This window comes from Thamnophis sirtalis, unplaced genomic scaffold (assembly GCF_051295495.1).
Source record: "Thamnophis sirtalis isolate CommonGarterSnake01/CBP01778 unplaced genomic scaffold, rThaSir2_p1.2 scaffold_12, whole genome shotgun sequence".
NCBI lineage: Eukaryota > Metazoa > Chordata > Lepidosauria > Squamata > Natricidae > Thamnophis > Thamnophis sirtalis.
Window position 1 is genome coordinate 50,662,687 of NW_028261392.1, and position 16,866 is coordinate 50,679,552.

At 41.5% G+C, this 16,866-nt stretch overlaps 1 protein-coding gene across 3 annotated transcripts in view; it reads left to right on the forward strand.

Moving 5' to 3' along the window:
- Positions 1-16,866, forward strand: part of SMS (spermine synthase) — a 61,894-nt gene that overhangs the window by 19,857 nt on the left and 25,171 nt on the right. For all 3 annotated transcript variants that reach the window (XM_014071826.2, XM_014071827.2, XM_087726479.1), the window contains exons 2-6: positions 3,230-3,350; positions 7,468-7,558; positions 10,980-11,044; positions 14,853-15,028; positions 16,144-16,298. In XM_014071826.2, coding sequence (XP_013927301.2) covers positions 3,230-3,350; positions 7,468-7,558; positions 10,980-11,044; positions 14,853-15,028; positions 16,144-16,298 — 608 coding nt within the window. The remainder of the gene's footprint in view (positions 1-3,229; positions 3,351-7,467; positions 7,559-10,979; positions 11,045-14,852; positions 15,029-16,143; positions 16,299-16,866) is intronic.

Below are 16,866 nucleotides of genomic sequence, written 5' to 3' on the forward strand. Positions count from 1 at the left end.
CCTTGCAGCAGTGCATGGGAGCCATCTTTCAACAGCCATAGATGCAGACCCAGGCGGCCCCCATGCCTAGGGTCTCGGAAGGGCTAGGGAGTCAGGAGAAAGATTTTCCAGAATCACCTGCTTCCTCCCAGGAGGACAGCGATTCGGATTCCGAAGAGGGCGAAATCAAAGAGGATAGACTCTCTGAGGACGAAGGCATGCCTCCTCCCAAACCTACCTTCTCCGGATTGTTCCAGCCCTCTTTGTACAAATCCTTTCTGTTCAAGGCCAAGGCATCTGCCAAGCTTGGCAACAGGCCAACAGAAACACCGGTACAACCCCAGAGGTTTTCAGCGGAAAACATTTTCGAGGAGCAGGCCATCGAGGCAAACACGGTGCCCACACCCAAGTCTTTCCTAGATATGATCAAGCGGTAATGGGCCTCTCCCACGGCAGGCTCCATGCCCACTTCCATGGACAAGACCTTCTTCAACTTGGACAGGGGCATGGCCCAGGTGCTTTCGCAATCCACCATCGATGCGCTTGTCACGGCCCCGCATGACCTCACCTTACAGAGAACGCATCAAGCAGCGGCCTGGGCAGTGAGAGCAGCCACCACCGCATCCTTCTTCAACTGGTTTTCTCTGCTGTGGCTGCAAGACCTGCAGCAGCGAATTCCCATTTCGGATGGCAGTGCTCACCAAGACATCAACAAGCTGGTGGCCGCCACCCAATTCTCCTCAGATGCTATTTTAGCTGCAGCCAGGTTTGCCTCCAGGGCGATCGCCTCATCTGTGGCATCTCGCAGTGAAGCAGTGGCAAGCGGAAGTACGCCACAAATGGGGCCTGGCATCGGCCCCCTTAACGGGAGAATCCCTCTTTGGAGCAGCCCTCCATCCATTCCTGGTAGAGAACAAGGAGAAGCGGAAGATGCTCCCCACCGTTCACCTTCAGGGCGGCGCCATACCCTAGATGCCCCAACTCCCGGGGGCAGGATTTCGGGTCCTCCTTCCAGGGTCAGGATTCCTTCCAGGGGTTGGAGTTTGGGTACTCAGGCCCCAAGCAGTACCAGGGAGGTTTTTCATCCAGGCAGAGGTACCCAGATAGGCAGCAGAGGGGCAGGCAGAAGAAGAGGCCCTTTCGAGGGGGTATAGATGGCAGTGGGTGCTCCTTCTGCAAGAACTAGATCTAGACCTAGCTCACCTCCCATTGGGGGGTGCTTTGCGTACTTCGGCGACTGCTGGGACTTAACCTCCTCCAACAAATAGGTCCAGAACACCATTAGGTATAGTCTCTCACTCGAGTTCCAGTCCAACCCCCCGAGTTCCTTTCGGAGCTGCCCTGTCTCAAGCAACCCGACCCGGAGATTGCTGATGCAGGAGGCCATCCAACACCTGTTGGACATCAGGGCCATCCAGCCAGTGCCTCTAGAGCAGCAAGGTCAGGGGTATTACTCTATTCTCTTTGTAATTCCTAAGGCCTCTGGCTGCTGGAGAGCAAATCTTGACTTGAAACGCCTGAATCGTTTCATCCGCTATCGGAGGTTTAAGATGCATTCACTGCATTTCATCCTGGAAGGGATTAGACAGGGAGATTTTCTCACCTCCCTAGACCTCAAAGAGGCCTACCTGCATATACTCATTATCCCCGGAACACTGTAAACATCTCAGGTTCTGCTACTTAGGGCACCACTTCCAGTATCGAGCCCTGCATTTTGGGTTGTCGTCCACCCCTCAAGTTTTCACGAAGGTAATGGCAGCATTGGCAGCTCACCTGAGGCAGGTTCCTGTTCGAATTCAATGTTATTTAGATGACCTGCTGTTGCAGTTGTCCTCCTTCAAGTGTGCGCTACAGGATCTAAACACTACTATTGCAGTCCTGAGAGACCACGGATTTTTAGTAAACCTGGCCACAAGCCACCTTCACCCCTCCACTAGTCTGGTCCACCTAGGAGCCCTGATAGATACAGAGGCAGACACGGTTTCTCTGTCATCAGAAAGACAACTCTCTCTTAGGCAGCTAGCTGCTCAGGTAGCCAGGGGGTGTAGGGTATCCTTAGCCACACTGTCCAAGCTGCTTGGCGCCACGGTGTCTGCCATTGGCATTGTCCCTTGGGCTCGGTTCCACACCAGAGACCTCCAGCAAAGGCACATGAACTGCTTCCAGACCAAGGTTCTTCTGCCCACAGAAGTATCCCACTCACTGATTTGGTGGACATCCCCGGCAATCTCCAAGGGTGAGATCTTCAGAACGCCAGATGGGTGACGGTAACAATGGACACAAGCCTGTTCGGATGGCACGCCCATCTGCGGGCTCAGATGGCGCAAGGACAATGGAACCCGGCGGAACTGACTCACAACATAAACTGGTTAGAGCTCAGGGTGGTCCGCCGGGCCCTCCGTCAATTTCATCACCTTGTCAGGGGCAGCCACATCTTAGTCCTCACAGACAACATCACAACTAAGGCTCATATAAACAGACAGTGGGGGACCAGATCGAAGGCCCTTACGAAGGAGGCCAAATGACTGGGGCAGTAGGCCGAAAGGAACCTTCTGTCATTGATTGCGGAACATATAGCAGGGGTGGACAACATCAGAGCCGACTGGCTCAGCCGGACCAAGGTGGACAATTCAGAGTGGAGGCTGCAGCCGGCAATATTTGAGGAGGTGGCAAGGCACTTCCGATGCCCGGAGGTCGACCTATTCGCCACCCCTCTCAACACCCAGCTCCTGAGGTTTTATTTCAGGTATCAGACATGGGGGGCGGAGGGGGTGGATGCTCTCTGATGCCCATGGCCCCAGTGACTCCTCTATGCCTATTCAGCATTACTCCTGATTCCCAAGGTCATACAGAAAATCCTGCGGGAGGGGGCAGAGGTGGTGATGATTGCCCCACACTGGCCCCAGAGACAATGCACTGGAGACAAATTCCTTGTGTGTCTAATCACACTTGGCCAATAAGGAATTCTATTCTGTTCTGTTCTGTTTTTAAAACAATTGGGAAACAAATCTTTACTAAAAATGCTGTTAAGTTGTTAGGTATGCAACCTTCACAGAAAACAAAATGTCTTCATCAAGATTTATTAAGAGAAGATACATAAGGAATTTTAACAACTGGGTTTCCAATACTTGATAAATGGTATAGAAATTGAACAGTGATCATTTTATGCTCATAAATCTGATAAGAATATCATGATAAAACGTACTAAATATTTCTATGTATTTATTAACCCATTTTTTTCTTTGTCTAGCTGATTGTAATGCCATTTTTAAAGGTCTACAATCCATCTTCCAAAAGGAGGGAATGACAGAAACTATTCATAACTGGGAAAATCATGGTTACCTAGCAACATACGTCAATAAAAATGGCTGGTAAGCTGAATTTTAATATACATGATTTTTGAAATATGTTATAATTATCAATTATTTAACAGTTTGGCAAGGTTTCCTTTAAGAAGCTAAGTGAAGAGTATGCTTAATTTTTATATTTAAAATTTTTTTAAGAGTCAATTTCTAATTAACTGTGTTATGAAAAATAGAGAAAATTGCATCTATATTAGTAAAATTAACACATACTGCTGAAGCTTATTGTTAGCCAAGCTCTAATTTCTTGATGTTCTAAGTCTTAATGAAACTAATGGATGAAAATAATTATTTTTTGGAGAAGGGTAGAATGTTACAGATACTTTATTACCAAACTGAGGGTTATCGGCCTAGAGACTATTTTGGTAAGTAGCTAATTTAGTTGATAGATTTTTTATGGTTTCATCATATATCTCTAGGAAGAGACAATAAAATCAAAGGAAGCCCCTTATTCATAACAATCAACTAATCCTCTATTTTATCACAAATTATCAACCTTCTCACAGGTGAGTAGCATAATGGAGAATGTTATCAAATTAATTCAACAAAAGCAACAAAATTTGAAATTTGGGTAAACAACATTTTATTTATGCTGAACAAAGCTTGACAAAATATCTTTTTCAATTACTTTTTGATATTGTACAGGGTGGTATTCTGATTTTTGGAGATCTGATTTTTTTTTCCTCCAGATGTAAACAAATCTGTATCTAAAAGGAATTCTGGCAGGCTTCAAAAATGTCTTATCTCTCTATGTAAAAGCGAAAACCACTCACACCACGAAATCTCCAGAACCGTAAAGCCTAGAAAGTTGAAATGTGGCATGTATGTTCCTCTTGGCTTCTAGGTGCTCACTTAGAAAGGATTTTTTGAAATGACCCTCAGAGCATTAGTATTTCTTATACAGTAATCAACATAAGCATACTCCTTAGATGATTAGTGGGATTATACATAATTGAAAATATGAGATATACAAATATAAATAGTTGGTAATTTTTTTTATATTGTAAAAATATTCAGAATGGGATAAGTGATTATATAAAGGTATATTGTTATTAAACAGATAATCAAGAATGTAAAGTAATTAGGTTTATTGAAAAGAAAGAAATATTAATCATAATTGAATATATGTTGTACAGTGAAAGTGAGGTATTTAGTTATATTAGATGGAAAATCTGTGATTGTATATGTAATTGAGAATATGGATGCAAAAACACTTGTAACCAAACGACATGCTGTATGTAATGGATGAGAATTTTTTTATGTTGGTTTTTTTTATGTTTAAAAATAAAAAAAATGCAAAAAAGGAGACTAACAACAGTAAGGTAAAATAAAATTGAAAGTGCAAAATACAAAAATAAGTCAGCAGTTACATCACCAATAATGAAATGTGCTGAGCATTTCAAATTAAACACCATTTTGTTTATATCTCCAGAGCCCTACTATACTGATTTTAGCCATCTGACAGAAAAACAGATAATAAGCTTCCTCTTGGGAGTTCCAGATCAATCTCTGTTCTATGTTAAGTATGTTTCTAGAGACACCGAATGCATACTATATATACAGTATCCTTTGTTCTTATCAGCAATAGAAAGTTGTTTAGGAATGATCTGAAGCAGGGGGCAACCACCTTTCGGACCTCAGGGACCACTAAATTCATAATTTTAAATCCTGCAGACCATTAATATGAACCCAGCGTGCTGCTTGCTGAAGCGCCTGGACTCCCAGTGATGGGATGGGGTCCTTCAGGCACTTAGCTTGGCTGCCTGTTTCTGCAACCTTAAAAACTCAAAGAGCCATTTGGAACAAAACACTGGGATCTCATCTCATCTTTCTTCTTCCCTCTCCTTCCCTCCCTCCCCCCTCTCTCCTGTTGCTTCAGCCCGCCTGTGCCCCCCATGCAACAGCTTCATTACCTCGTTCCAGCCAGCGAGGGCTGCATTACTCTTGCACATTGCACCTCTTAAAAAGTTGCAAGTTGCATGTACCTCCCTCTACGGTGGAGATTTCCATCCCCACCACGAGCTGCCTGGCCGGTCCCATATTTCAGAGCTCTAGTCAGAGGACTAGCCTTGGTCATCCGGGAGCAGTTCCTCCACCTGGGTGCACTGTGGACCACCAAAATTTTTATCACGGACCACCAGTTGGTGACCTCTGATCTAAAGCTGCGAATGACTTTAAGAACATCATGGGCTCAGAAACAAATAGTATTTCATTAACGAAGTTGTACGTTTTTGGAATCACGGGTCTTGTGGCCCAGATGTTTTCAAAGATCAGTGTATGTTCTGTTTTAGCTTGAAGGATTGATTGATTGATTGGCTATTTGAATGTAAAGGACCACTAAAAAAAAACCTGTGTTCTCACACTATACAACAAAAATAATAAATCAAATATATAATAACACATTTAAAAACATCACCCATTTATATAAAAGGGTGATTGAATACAGAAATTAATCAAAACAATCCATTGAAGTATAATCAAATAACGGAGGAAAAGTGATAGTTTATTTTCAAAGACCCCTATTGCACCCTGCTTAACATACAGAGAAAGCTATTCCCCTCCATCCTGGTTCTCCTTGACCTCTCAGCGGCTTTCGATACCATCGACCATGGTATCCTTCTGCGACGACTGCGGGGGGTGGGAGTGGGAGGCACCGTGCTACGGTGGTTCTCTTCCTACCTCTCAGACAGGTCGCAGTCGGTGTTAGTGGGGGGGCAGAGATCGTCCCCTAGGCCCCTAACATATGGGGTGCCTCAGGGTTCGGTCTTATCCCCCCTACTATTCAACATCTACATGAAACCGCTGGGAGAGATCATCCGCAGGCACGGGATCAGATACCATCAATATGCGGACGATACTCAACTGTATCTGTCCGCCCCGTGCCAACTCAATGAAGCGGCAGACGTGATGAACCGGGGTCTGGAGGCGGTTATGGACTGGATGAAGGCTAACAAGCTTGTGCTCAACCCAGAAAAGACCGAGTGGCTGTTGTGTTTCCCTCCCAAGGATTCCACCAATATTCCATCTCTCAGGCTGGGGGGTCAAATTCTACACCCCTCAGAGAGGGTTCGCAACTTAGGAGTCCTCCTAGATCCACAGCTATCGTTCGACCATCATTTGACGGCTGTGGCTAGGGGGGCATTCGCCCAGGTTCGCCTGGTGCGCCAGTTGCGGCCCTACCTGAATCGGGAGGCACTCACAACAGTCACTCGGGCCCTCGTGACCTCTAGGCTGGAATACTGCAATGTGCTCTACATGGGGCTGCCCTTGAAGAGCGTCCGGCGTCTTCAGCTGGTACAGAACGCAGCCGCGCGAGCGATAGTGGGTGCACCGCGGTTCACCCACATTACACCTATCCTCCGCGAGCTGCGCTGGCTACCTGTCGACTTCCGGATGCGCTTCAAGGTGCTGTTAATCACCCATAAAGCCCTACATGGTAGTGGATCTGGATACTTGAGAGACCGCCTCCTGCCAATTACCTCCCTGCGACCAATAAGATCACACAGATTGGGCCTCCTCCGTATTCCATCGGCCAGCCAGTGTCGGCTGGCAACTACAAGGAGGAGGGCCTTCTCAGTAGTTGCCCCGACCCTTTGGAACGAGCTCCCCGTGGAGATTCGTACCCTCACCACCGTCCAGGCCTTCCGCACAGCCTTGAAGAACTGGCTAGCCCGTCAGGCCTGGGGATGAAGATAGTTGCCCCTCCCGAATGATGAATGCATGTTGGTTATTGCTTTTATTATATGTGTCTTTGTTATTGTCTGCATTTCCCCTTCCCTGATTTATGTGAGCCGCCCTGAGTCCCCTCAGGGAAAAGGGCGGCCTACAAATGTCAATAAATCACTAAATCACTAGCTCTTCTTGGAGCACTAACTATTTAATCCCAATATGTGATGTATAGATTTTTTAAAACATATTTATTAAAACTGTGTTTTGAAAGTTTATCAACATTATGACAAAATATTAAGCTAGCAGACAAAACAAGGCAGTAAAATACCCATTCTTTATCCCTATTCTTTAGCATATACATACGGTTTTATGAATTAAAACTAATTCTTCTTAAATTAGGATTTTATTTAGTAAATTAAATTCTGGCTTTATACTTTCTTTTCTTTTTATTGTCTAGCTTTGCGAATCTGAGAATTTATCTTCATGGTTTGGTTTTGGTTGATGTACAGAGTTGCAATGATTTGAATGAGAGAGAAGAAACAGAACAGGTGGGTAAACTATTAATTTTAGTAATAAATAATTTTAATTAAGAAGAAATAAAAATATGTTAATACATTTTTAGCTGAGCTTCCCCCCTCATTTGTCATACATGTATCATGTTTATAGTGATAAATTGTAAATTGAACCAGGTGAAATCTTTTAGGAGAGGCAGTTTGGAGTAGTTTTTAAGCATCGGGCTTGGCTAATGCATCAGACCATGAGTTCTAGTTCCACCTTAGCTATCTGGGTACCTTTGGGACATTCTTTCTCAGATGTAGCAAGCAATGGCAAACCACTTCTGAAAAATCTTGCAAAAACAGGATCTTTTCTAAGCAGTTGTTAGCAGTCATTGCTGACTTAAAGTCAGCCAAAAAATCCCCCCTCTCCAGGAAACAAAAGTGAGAGTTTAGATTATGGGTATCAAACTCAAGGCCCGGGGCCCAGATCTGGCGTGCATGGCCGCACTGGAAACTGAAGGACTGGCCCATGGTGCCTCTGCCAACAAAAATGGAGTTCATGAGGGCCACAGGCGCCCTCTGTTTTCGCTGGTAGAGCGCTTGGGCCCCCACAGGCGCCCCCGACATGAGTGACTTCAAGCTGGCCATGCCCATCCTCGCCATGCCCACCCTGGCCCCCTGAGGTCAAACACAACCCTGATGCGGCCCTCAATGAAATCAAGTTTGGCACCCCTGGTTTGGATATTAATTATTAAACTTAAATCCTTCTAGCCACAAAATGTATCTGACTTGGTTTTCATGCAAAGGGTCATCATATAAAAATTTTAAATTTATTTATTGGTTGTTGGTCAAGTTAATTTTGACAGCATTTCCTTTTCTTCTTTCCTGCCTTTAATATTTTTGGCTTACTGTTCATTGTTTTCTGTGTTCTTTATAACATTGTTTATACCTAAAGAGAATAATAGAATGATCGGTGAGTAAGTAGGTAGGTACTTAGGAAGATAATAGGTATATAGCATGTAACAGTGGTACAGTGGTGGGTTCCGGATTCCATTCCAACTGGTACCAGTTGGAACGGCCCCAGCATCACCCACATGTATGCTTCGGCACACACACACATGTGCACGGTGGATGTATGCATCGTACTTGCCTGCAACACTTCCACAAGCCTCTGCGACATTCCAGCTTCTCGGTGGAGCGTTGTGCAGGTGCTGTACACGCCATGCGCGGAAGCACCAAAGACTTAAAGCACAGGTGAGGAGCTCAGGTGGGTGGGTGGGCCCTCGATAGCACTGTACCAGAATGGTACCCGATGCTCCGGGCAGGTTCCGATACGTCCATACCGGGGTGTACCGCCTACAACCCACCACTACAGTGGTTATCATTTTCTTTAGTATTAGATGATGCATATTTCTGAATATTTGTTGCTAAAAGTGATCAGCAAGAAAGAGCTATTAAGCTTGAATTTCCTTGGTCATTTGGGTGGCTATGTGAAGAAAATGCTAAGCAAAGCACTATTTTGCTATGGTGCAACATGTTTTTTAACTTTATTTTAATTTTAAAACATTATTGAAAAAAATTAACAATAAGGATATCAAAAAGGAAAAAGTTTAAATACATACAAATGAATAAATGGAATTTACAGATATAGAAATCAAAGTTTTTCAGAAGCTGATTGATTAACTGTAAGTAACTAAGTATTATATCATTTTTAAATACTAAAATCAGTATTGATCTCTAAACAGAATGTAAATATCAAAAACGCTAGTTTATTATTTAAGATTTCCGGAACAGGCCGAAAATAGGGTGCGCAGAGGCCGAAAATGGGCATGTGGAGGCTGAAAACGTGGCACATGGAGGTGGCAATAAGATATGGCAATCTCTGCAGTCTGAAACAGCTGATCGTCGGGAGGCCAATCCAACCGACGATCAGCTTCTTGTGCTAATCTGGCTGATTGAAGCTGAAACTGAAACAGGCTGTTTGCTACAAGGAGACAAATTGCTGGGAGGAATAGGCCAAAGGGTGGAGGTCAGCGTGTGGGCAGGACTACATTCGGTGTATAAGATGCACCCAAATTTTCACCACCTTTGGGGGAGGGGAAAGTGCATCTTATACTCTGAAAAATACGGTAACTCCATTTGGAGACTATATTCAGACTATAATTTTATATAGAGAACAACCATATTCAGTGTCAGAGTCTCTGTACATAAGTCTTAACATTTCAATTGTATAGGATAACTTAAATCTTAAACTAGTGTTTCTGATATTTACATTCTGTTTAGAGATCAATACTGATTTTAGTATTTTAAAAATGATGTAATATGTAGTTACTTATAGTTAATCAATGAACTTGAAGCTGATCGTCGGGAGGTTGATCCAAATGACAATTGCTTGTGCTAATTAGGCTGTGCTGAAATTGAAACTGAAACATGCTGTTTGCTTACAAGGAGGCAAATTAATGGGAATCAGATTTTTTTCCCCTTGTGCTAATCAGGCTAAACTGAAACTGAAACAGGCTGTTTGCTGCAAGGAGGCAAATTGCTGGGAGATAGAGCCTCCCCCCTTGTTTTCCTCCCCAAAAGCTAAGTGTGACTTATACTTCAGAGCATTTATACTCTGAAAAATATGGTAAATTCTTTTTGTCAGATTTATTTTTACATACTCTTCCAGTTTAGTCGTTCTTTCAGAGAGGATTTTTGAGTCTATTTCATAGCTTTTTGAGAGTGAAGTTGAAAATGATGTAAATAATGGAATCTAATTAGATGAGTTATAAAAAAAAGATGAGTTAGTCTTACTATTATTCTAACAGAAAAACACAAAAGTTACTCAGATAATTTTAAGGATTTGCATTTAGCATCAGTTTAGTTCAATTTCAGTTCATTACAGCCAATACCTAGAATATGTAAAACATAAAAACAGGTAAACAAAAGCAGATGCAATAATCAGGCGTATTATATTTTTCACTGTTAGTCTCCTTCCATAATATTGAAGTTAGATAACAAGCCTTTATACTATTATATTACAAATTATATAGAAGACCTTGTCAACAGTAAATAAATAAATATAAAAAGTCACCTGAATGACCAGAAAAAGGGAAAATAAAACACTAGTGTAAAAGTTCAAGACTAAGGCAACGCATCACCATTTCATTAAGAATTTTGTGTCGGAGGGGGGGGGGAATTGGAATATAAATCAAATAAATAATGCAAACTATGAACATTTTTTAATTTGTTTACTGAAAACTGTTTCAGTGAATCACATAAAAGTAGGCAAAATTTCAGCTTTGCTTCAGGATGCATATAAAAATCTGTATTTGAAGTAATGTTCAAGAAGATGTTTTGGTACTTGAACATAACCTATAAAAATTGATTGAATAATAAAAATGATGCATATATTTATAATAAGAGTGGTATCAAATTCTTAAGTACAATGTGTTTTTACTATGGTTTATACACATATGTTTTCCTGCAGCTTCTAAATAAAGTAGAAGAAAAAATGAAAGAATTATTTCATAAAAGTATCAAAAGGATAAAGCGGTAAGGAAATTTGTGCTTTCATACATCTCTTAAATATGAATAACAGTGAAGGACATGACTGAATAAATTACTCTGAAATCAAAGCAATAAGTTAAACTATCTACTATGTTATATACAGTATAAAGCTTTTATACAGTGCTAACATTATTTAGTTAGCTAATATTGAAGGATAGACTTCTATGATGATTGTTATTTCCATGTATATAAATTAAGAGAAAGCAACCAAAATTGTTATAATATTTTTATTAAAGTGTACAAATAAAAAACTAATACAAACTAAGAAGAATATAAAAAGTAAAACTTTAAGAATTAAAAGTGCAAAGAAAATTAATGTATATAAAAAATAATTCATCTCCACATAACAAATACAACTTCAGTAACTTCTGTGATATGTCAATAAAATATCTCATGTATGAATATACTATATATACTATATATTAACCTAGATCAAATAAGTCCACTCTGTGTTTCTTATACTTAATTTTATTTTTAAGTGATCTTTAATCCCATCAAATAATGTCCCACAAGTTGATTTCTTATAATTTTTTCTTTGCCTCCTCTCAGAAACTCCTTCACAAGGTTTTTATTTGTATGCCCCCCCCCTTAATTTTTAAGACAACAGGCAGTTTCATTTGTAAATGCAGTGTGACATCATTTTCCATATTAATTTTGTAGTCTGGCATTTTTAAATCCACTTTCAGATTCATATTCAAATCAGCCACAGCCTCTATTTTATCTAGTAAAATCTGTTCCGCTTCTATAGCATCTTTTAAATCCAATTTTATAGTAATGGACAATTTTTAGAGTAATTTCTGAGAGTATTGTTCCCAAGTATCCTTGGATTTTTCCATAGTCAAATAATATTGCTTCCTTGAATTAATGCGTTTCTATTGCTTTTAATTTTAAATCTTAGTTTTCTCTGGTTCCCTCCAGTCAAGGGGTCCCCAGCCTGTGGTTCATGCCCACTACCAGGTTGCGAGCTAATCACCACTGGGCCACATGAGGGGCCGGGCGGTGCATGCACCTCCATGCGCATGGCCCCATTCATGTGAGTGATTTCATGGGCGCTCGTGACCCCTTGTGCGAGTGTCATAGGTGTTCGTGGCCTCGCTCGTGTTCACATCACATGCTTGCAGATCCACTTGTACAAGTGTCATCATGGAAATTTGCAGCCCCACTCGTGCTCATGTTGTGGGCGTTCACAGATCCAGTCATGCAAGCGTCATCACGGGCACTCGCAGTCCCATTCATGCAAGCGTGGTTTTAGGTGCTCATGGTCCCCCTTGCATGAGTCTCACAGGTGCTTGGAGAACCACTCATGTCATCGCAGACACTCATGGCCCCACTCGCAAGCAGCTTCGTGGGTGCTTGCGGCCCCACTTGTGCTCCTCATGGGCACGTGGATCCACTGGTACAACTGTCATCACTGGTGCAAGCATTGTCATGGGTGCTCACGGTCCCACTTGCACGAGGGTTGCCATGAACATTGTAGGCGCTGATGCACACACACACACACACACACATATGTGCTTTCCCCTCCCACAAACTCATCCCTTTCCCCCTTCCCTCCCCCCTTCCCTTCCCAGCTCCATGCCGCCAACCCAGAATAATTGGGGTACTCTGTTCTAGTTAACCTTCAAAGTCCCCTCTTCTCATGTCCTTTTTTTCCCTAATCAACAACACTTCCCTATACGAAATTCCTTTAGGAAAATTTCTTGCAGTCAGTTTTAAAATCTTTGTACATATTTCTGTAAATTTTTAAGGAACCCAAAGGAAATATTCTTCCAAATCTGTCTGGCCATTTAATTTGTTTATAAATTTACAAAATAAGTATGTTGTGACCCTTTTTGCTGCTTATTCAAAAATGATTTTTTTTTGAATCCTTAAATTTACATGAAACTTCTTTAATCAAGGACATAAGGAAATTCTGCCAGAAACTTTTCAGTACCTTAATTTTTTACTGAATATATTATTATGACAATTTTAATTAGAATGAGTAGAAATAAGTTTTTTTTTATTATCCGTGATCAAGAAAATACGATTCATAACTTTTAATTTCCTATCTTTTTTACATTGTAGTATTAATAGCACTCAGAACAAACAGAAATAGAATTCCCTGGCAATCTATTTAATACTTTATATCCCGGCTTAAGAAATAGTAGTGTATATGGACATGTATAGTCGTTGAAGTCATATTGTACACAAACTTCTCATTAGTAAATATATGTTTAAATACATGCAAAAAACTACCATGTTTCCCCGAAAATACGACCTGTCCTGAAACTAATGCCTTGCCACGTTTTTCGCATGGGCAAAAATATAAGCGCACCCCCGAAAATAAGCCCCCTGGATAACACCCCCTCCGGCCAGGCAGAGCACCCCTCATCGACCTAGCGGTATCACGAAGATGCCAAGGGAGCTGGGGGGGAAGGTGCTCACATTGCTTGCCACCTTCGGGATACCGCTAGGTTGGGGAGTGGCGTTCTTCTCGGTCAGAGGGGGGAGTTGCCAGGCGGCTACTCCCTTGCAAGCTGCCTCCTGAAGAGCCGGGCACAGCCTGAGGAGCGAAGCAGCCATGGGGTGACCACCCTCACAAGCAGCCACCCGGCAAACCTCCTCTCCAGCCGCGCAGAGCGCCATTCACTGACTTAGGGGGCGCTGCTGCCACCTGCACCACACTTCAAGCATAACTTCTTTTCTGGCTTCCAAACTCCAAAACTCGGCTGCCGAGTCTTCCAGCAGTGGCCATTCTAGGAGTGTGCTATATGGTTGTGGGCTGGCTGCTGGAAGACTCTCTGTCCAGAAGACTCTTTGTCTGGAAGACTCTGTCCAGCAGCCGCCCCACAACCATACAGTGCACTGCTAGAGCAGCTGCTGGAAAACTTGGCAGCCGACTTTTGGAGTTTGGTAGCCAGAGAAGAAGTTATGCTCAGAGCGCTGCGGCGGTGGTGCCCTGACTCTGCAGGGAAAGCTGGCCAGGGCATGGTGAGGCTGGGAGGCGTGCTTGCTGGGGGTGGAACAGGCGCTCGCACTACCCCCTTCTCCAGCCGGGCAGAGCTACATGCACTGACCCAGGAGGTATCCCTAATGTGCCAAAAGCGCAGGATCTGGGGAGCGGGCAGAGCGCCACATGCCTTGGCACCTTAGGGATACCCCTTAGGTCAGTGAATGGCGCTGTGCCCAGCGGAGAGGGGGTTTGCCAGGCAGTTGCTCGTGAACGTGGTCACCTCATGGCTGCTTCGCCTCTGAGGCTGTGCCCAGCTCTTTGGGAGCCCGCTCTCAAGGGAGCAGCTGCCCGGCAACCCCAAAACAATAAGCCCTCCCCCTATAATAACCCCAAGGCCATATTTTGTGGGGCAAAAGAAAATAAGACCCAGGGAAACACGGTACAAATATGGTGGAAATTAGAAAATAGATTTCTGAAGAGAATATAATATATGTTTAGATATTTTAGAATTAAATGTAAATTTAGAATGTAAAAGACTTTAATATGTTTTCTTTATTGTAATTTTCTAATTTCCAGTACTGGAAATTAGAAAATAGTAAAGAAAATGTACTGAATTTATTTAATTTATTAGTTTAAAATATGTATTTTGCTTCTAGCATTGGATCATTTATTCATACATAATAGTCCCTTTAGAAAGCTGCCATTTAAGGTTGTCTGACAATAATAAAATGTGTCCATTCTTCCTTCCTTCCTTCCTTCCTTCCTTCCTTCCTTCCTTCCTTCCTTCCTTCCTTCCTCCCTCCCTCCCTCCCTCCCTCCCTCCCTCCCTCCCTCCCTCCCTTTTTCCTTCCCCCCTTTCAGCTTGCCAGTCATTATGAGAGGGGATGCAATTGATAGATACTGGCCTACAGCAGATGGGCGATTGGTGGAATATGACATAGATGAAGTTGTATACGACGAAGAATCAGTTTATCAGAATATTAAAATTTTACATTCAAAACAATTTGGAAATATTCTTATCCTCAGTGGGGATGTTAGTGAGTATTATCAGTTTAAAATATAATACATGCATTTGCTATTGAATCAGTCCGGACAAAGTTTCTAAACTAAATACAACTAGACTAAATACAAGCCATAATCCGTGGCTTATTAAGGGCTTGGAATTGTCTATTTCTAGGATTATTTTTCTTAAATTGCTAAACATTTATTCTGTGTAAGAATTAATTGATATTTTATTCATATATCATGAAAGAAAGGATTATTAGATGCTTGTCACATTTTTTCTTGGATGATTTGAAATAAAATATAATTGCAGTGATATACAATTATTCTTTATTGATCTTACTAAATTAAGGTTAATTGTAAAATAATGTAACATTCTTAACAGAGATATGATAGCTGAATGAATTATGTGAACAAATTTATCTTGGGTGACAGAAAAGAGTTCTAACCAGTGTAATATGAGGTTGCAGTAAACATATAGCTTTGAATTCATGTAGTCCAGGTACCTACCAGCTGACATAAATCAATATCTTTTTGCCTACTAGTCAGAGCAAAGCATTAGGTCTTGAGAGTTGCAAAATATCTACCCCTCTTTCAAATTTCTACTTATTACAGGTAGTCCTTGACTTACAGCAGTTCATTTAATGACCATTTGAAGTTACAACTATTTTTCGCACTTGCGACCATTGCGGCATTTCCAAGGTCTGTGATCAAAATTCAGGTGCTTGGCAGCTGGTTCATATTTATGATGGTTGTAGTTTTGCAAATGTCTGACAAGCAAAGTCGATAAGGAAGTCAGATTCCCTTAACAACCATGCTACTAAATAATTACAGTGATTCACTTAACTGTAGCAAGAAAGGTCATAAAATGGAGCAAAAATTCACTTAACAAATGTCTTAACAATAGAAATTATGAGCTCAATTGAGATAGTAAGTTGAGGACTACCTATAGTTATAAAGTTACCCTTACAAATTTGTTAATTTCTAAAGGAGGAATGTAAGACTAACCAACTATAAATATATATAATACCCATTGTATAATATAAATTGTCAGTTGACTTATTAGTTATAAGTATTAAAATGGTTATTGCTATGAAAAGATGGTTTTATGTTTGTGTATATTCATATGTTTGTTTTTCTGCTTTTTAAGATCTGGCAGAAAGTGACCTAGCATATACAAAAGCTATAATGGGGAGTGGAAAGGAAGATTACACCAACAAAGAAGTGCTCATTCTTGGAGGTGGTGATGGAGGAATATTGTATGAAATTGTCAAATTGAAACCAAAGATGGTCACCATGGTAGAGATATCCTTTTGATATGAGCCTATGGTCTTTAATATGAAAACAAAAGTCTTCATATCATTCTGTTTGGAAGAAATATTACACAGCTCTGCAAAAAAAAATTCCGAGAGCTGTTTTGGTTATTCCACGTAATCTTTATGTTTTTTGGTGCGTTGAATCCGAAAATGACCTCCATTTTGTCATAGGACATCATGTTTCCTGACAATTTAGGTAACTGTGCTAAATAAGGCAATACCTCAAAATAAATGGAAATAGACTTATAAAATTAAAGGTTTATTACAATATTTTCATGAAAATCCTTTTTTGAACTGAAATGAGCTCACCTACACACGCTAAACTCGATTCTTCTTCCTTGTGAGTAGCATCTGGAATGTCTCTCTGAAGCATCCAACAGTAGTCTGCCATCATTATAATGCTTCATTTTCCCTGGTATCTCCTTTCCATCTCTTTAATATCTTGGTGGAGTCATTCACCTTATTCCTCACTCACAGCTCCCAAATTTTCAGGAAAGTAGTCAAGGTGAGACTGGAGGAAATGCACTTTCAAACTCATCAGGCAACCTAAAGTTTGA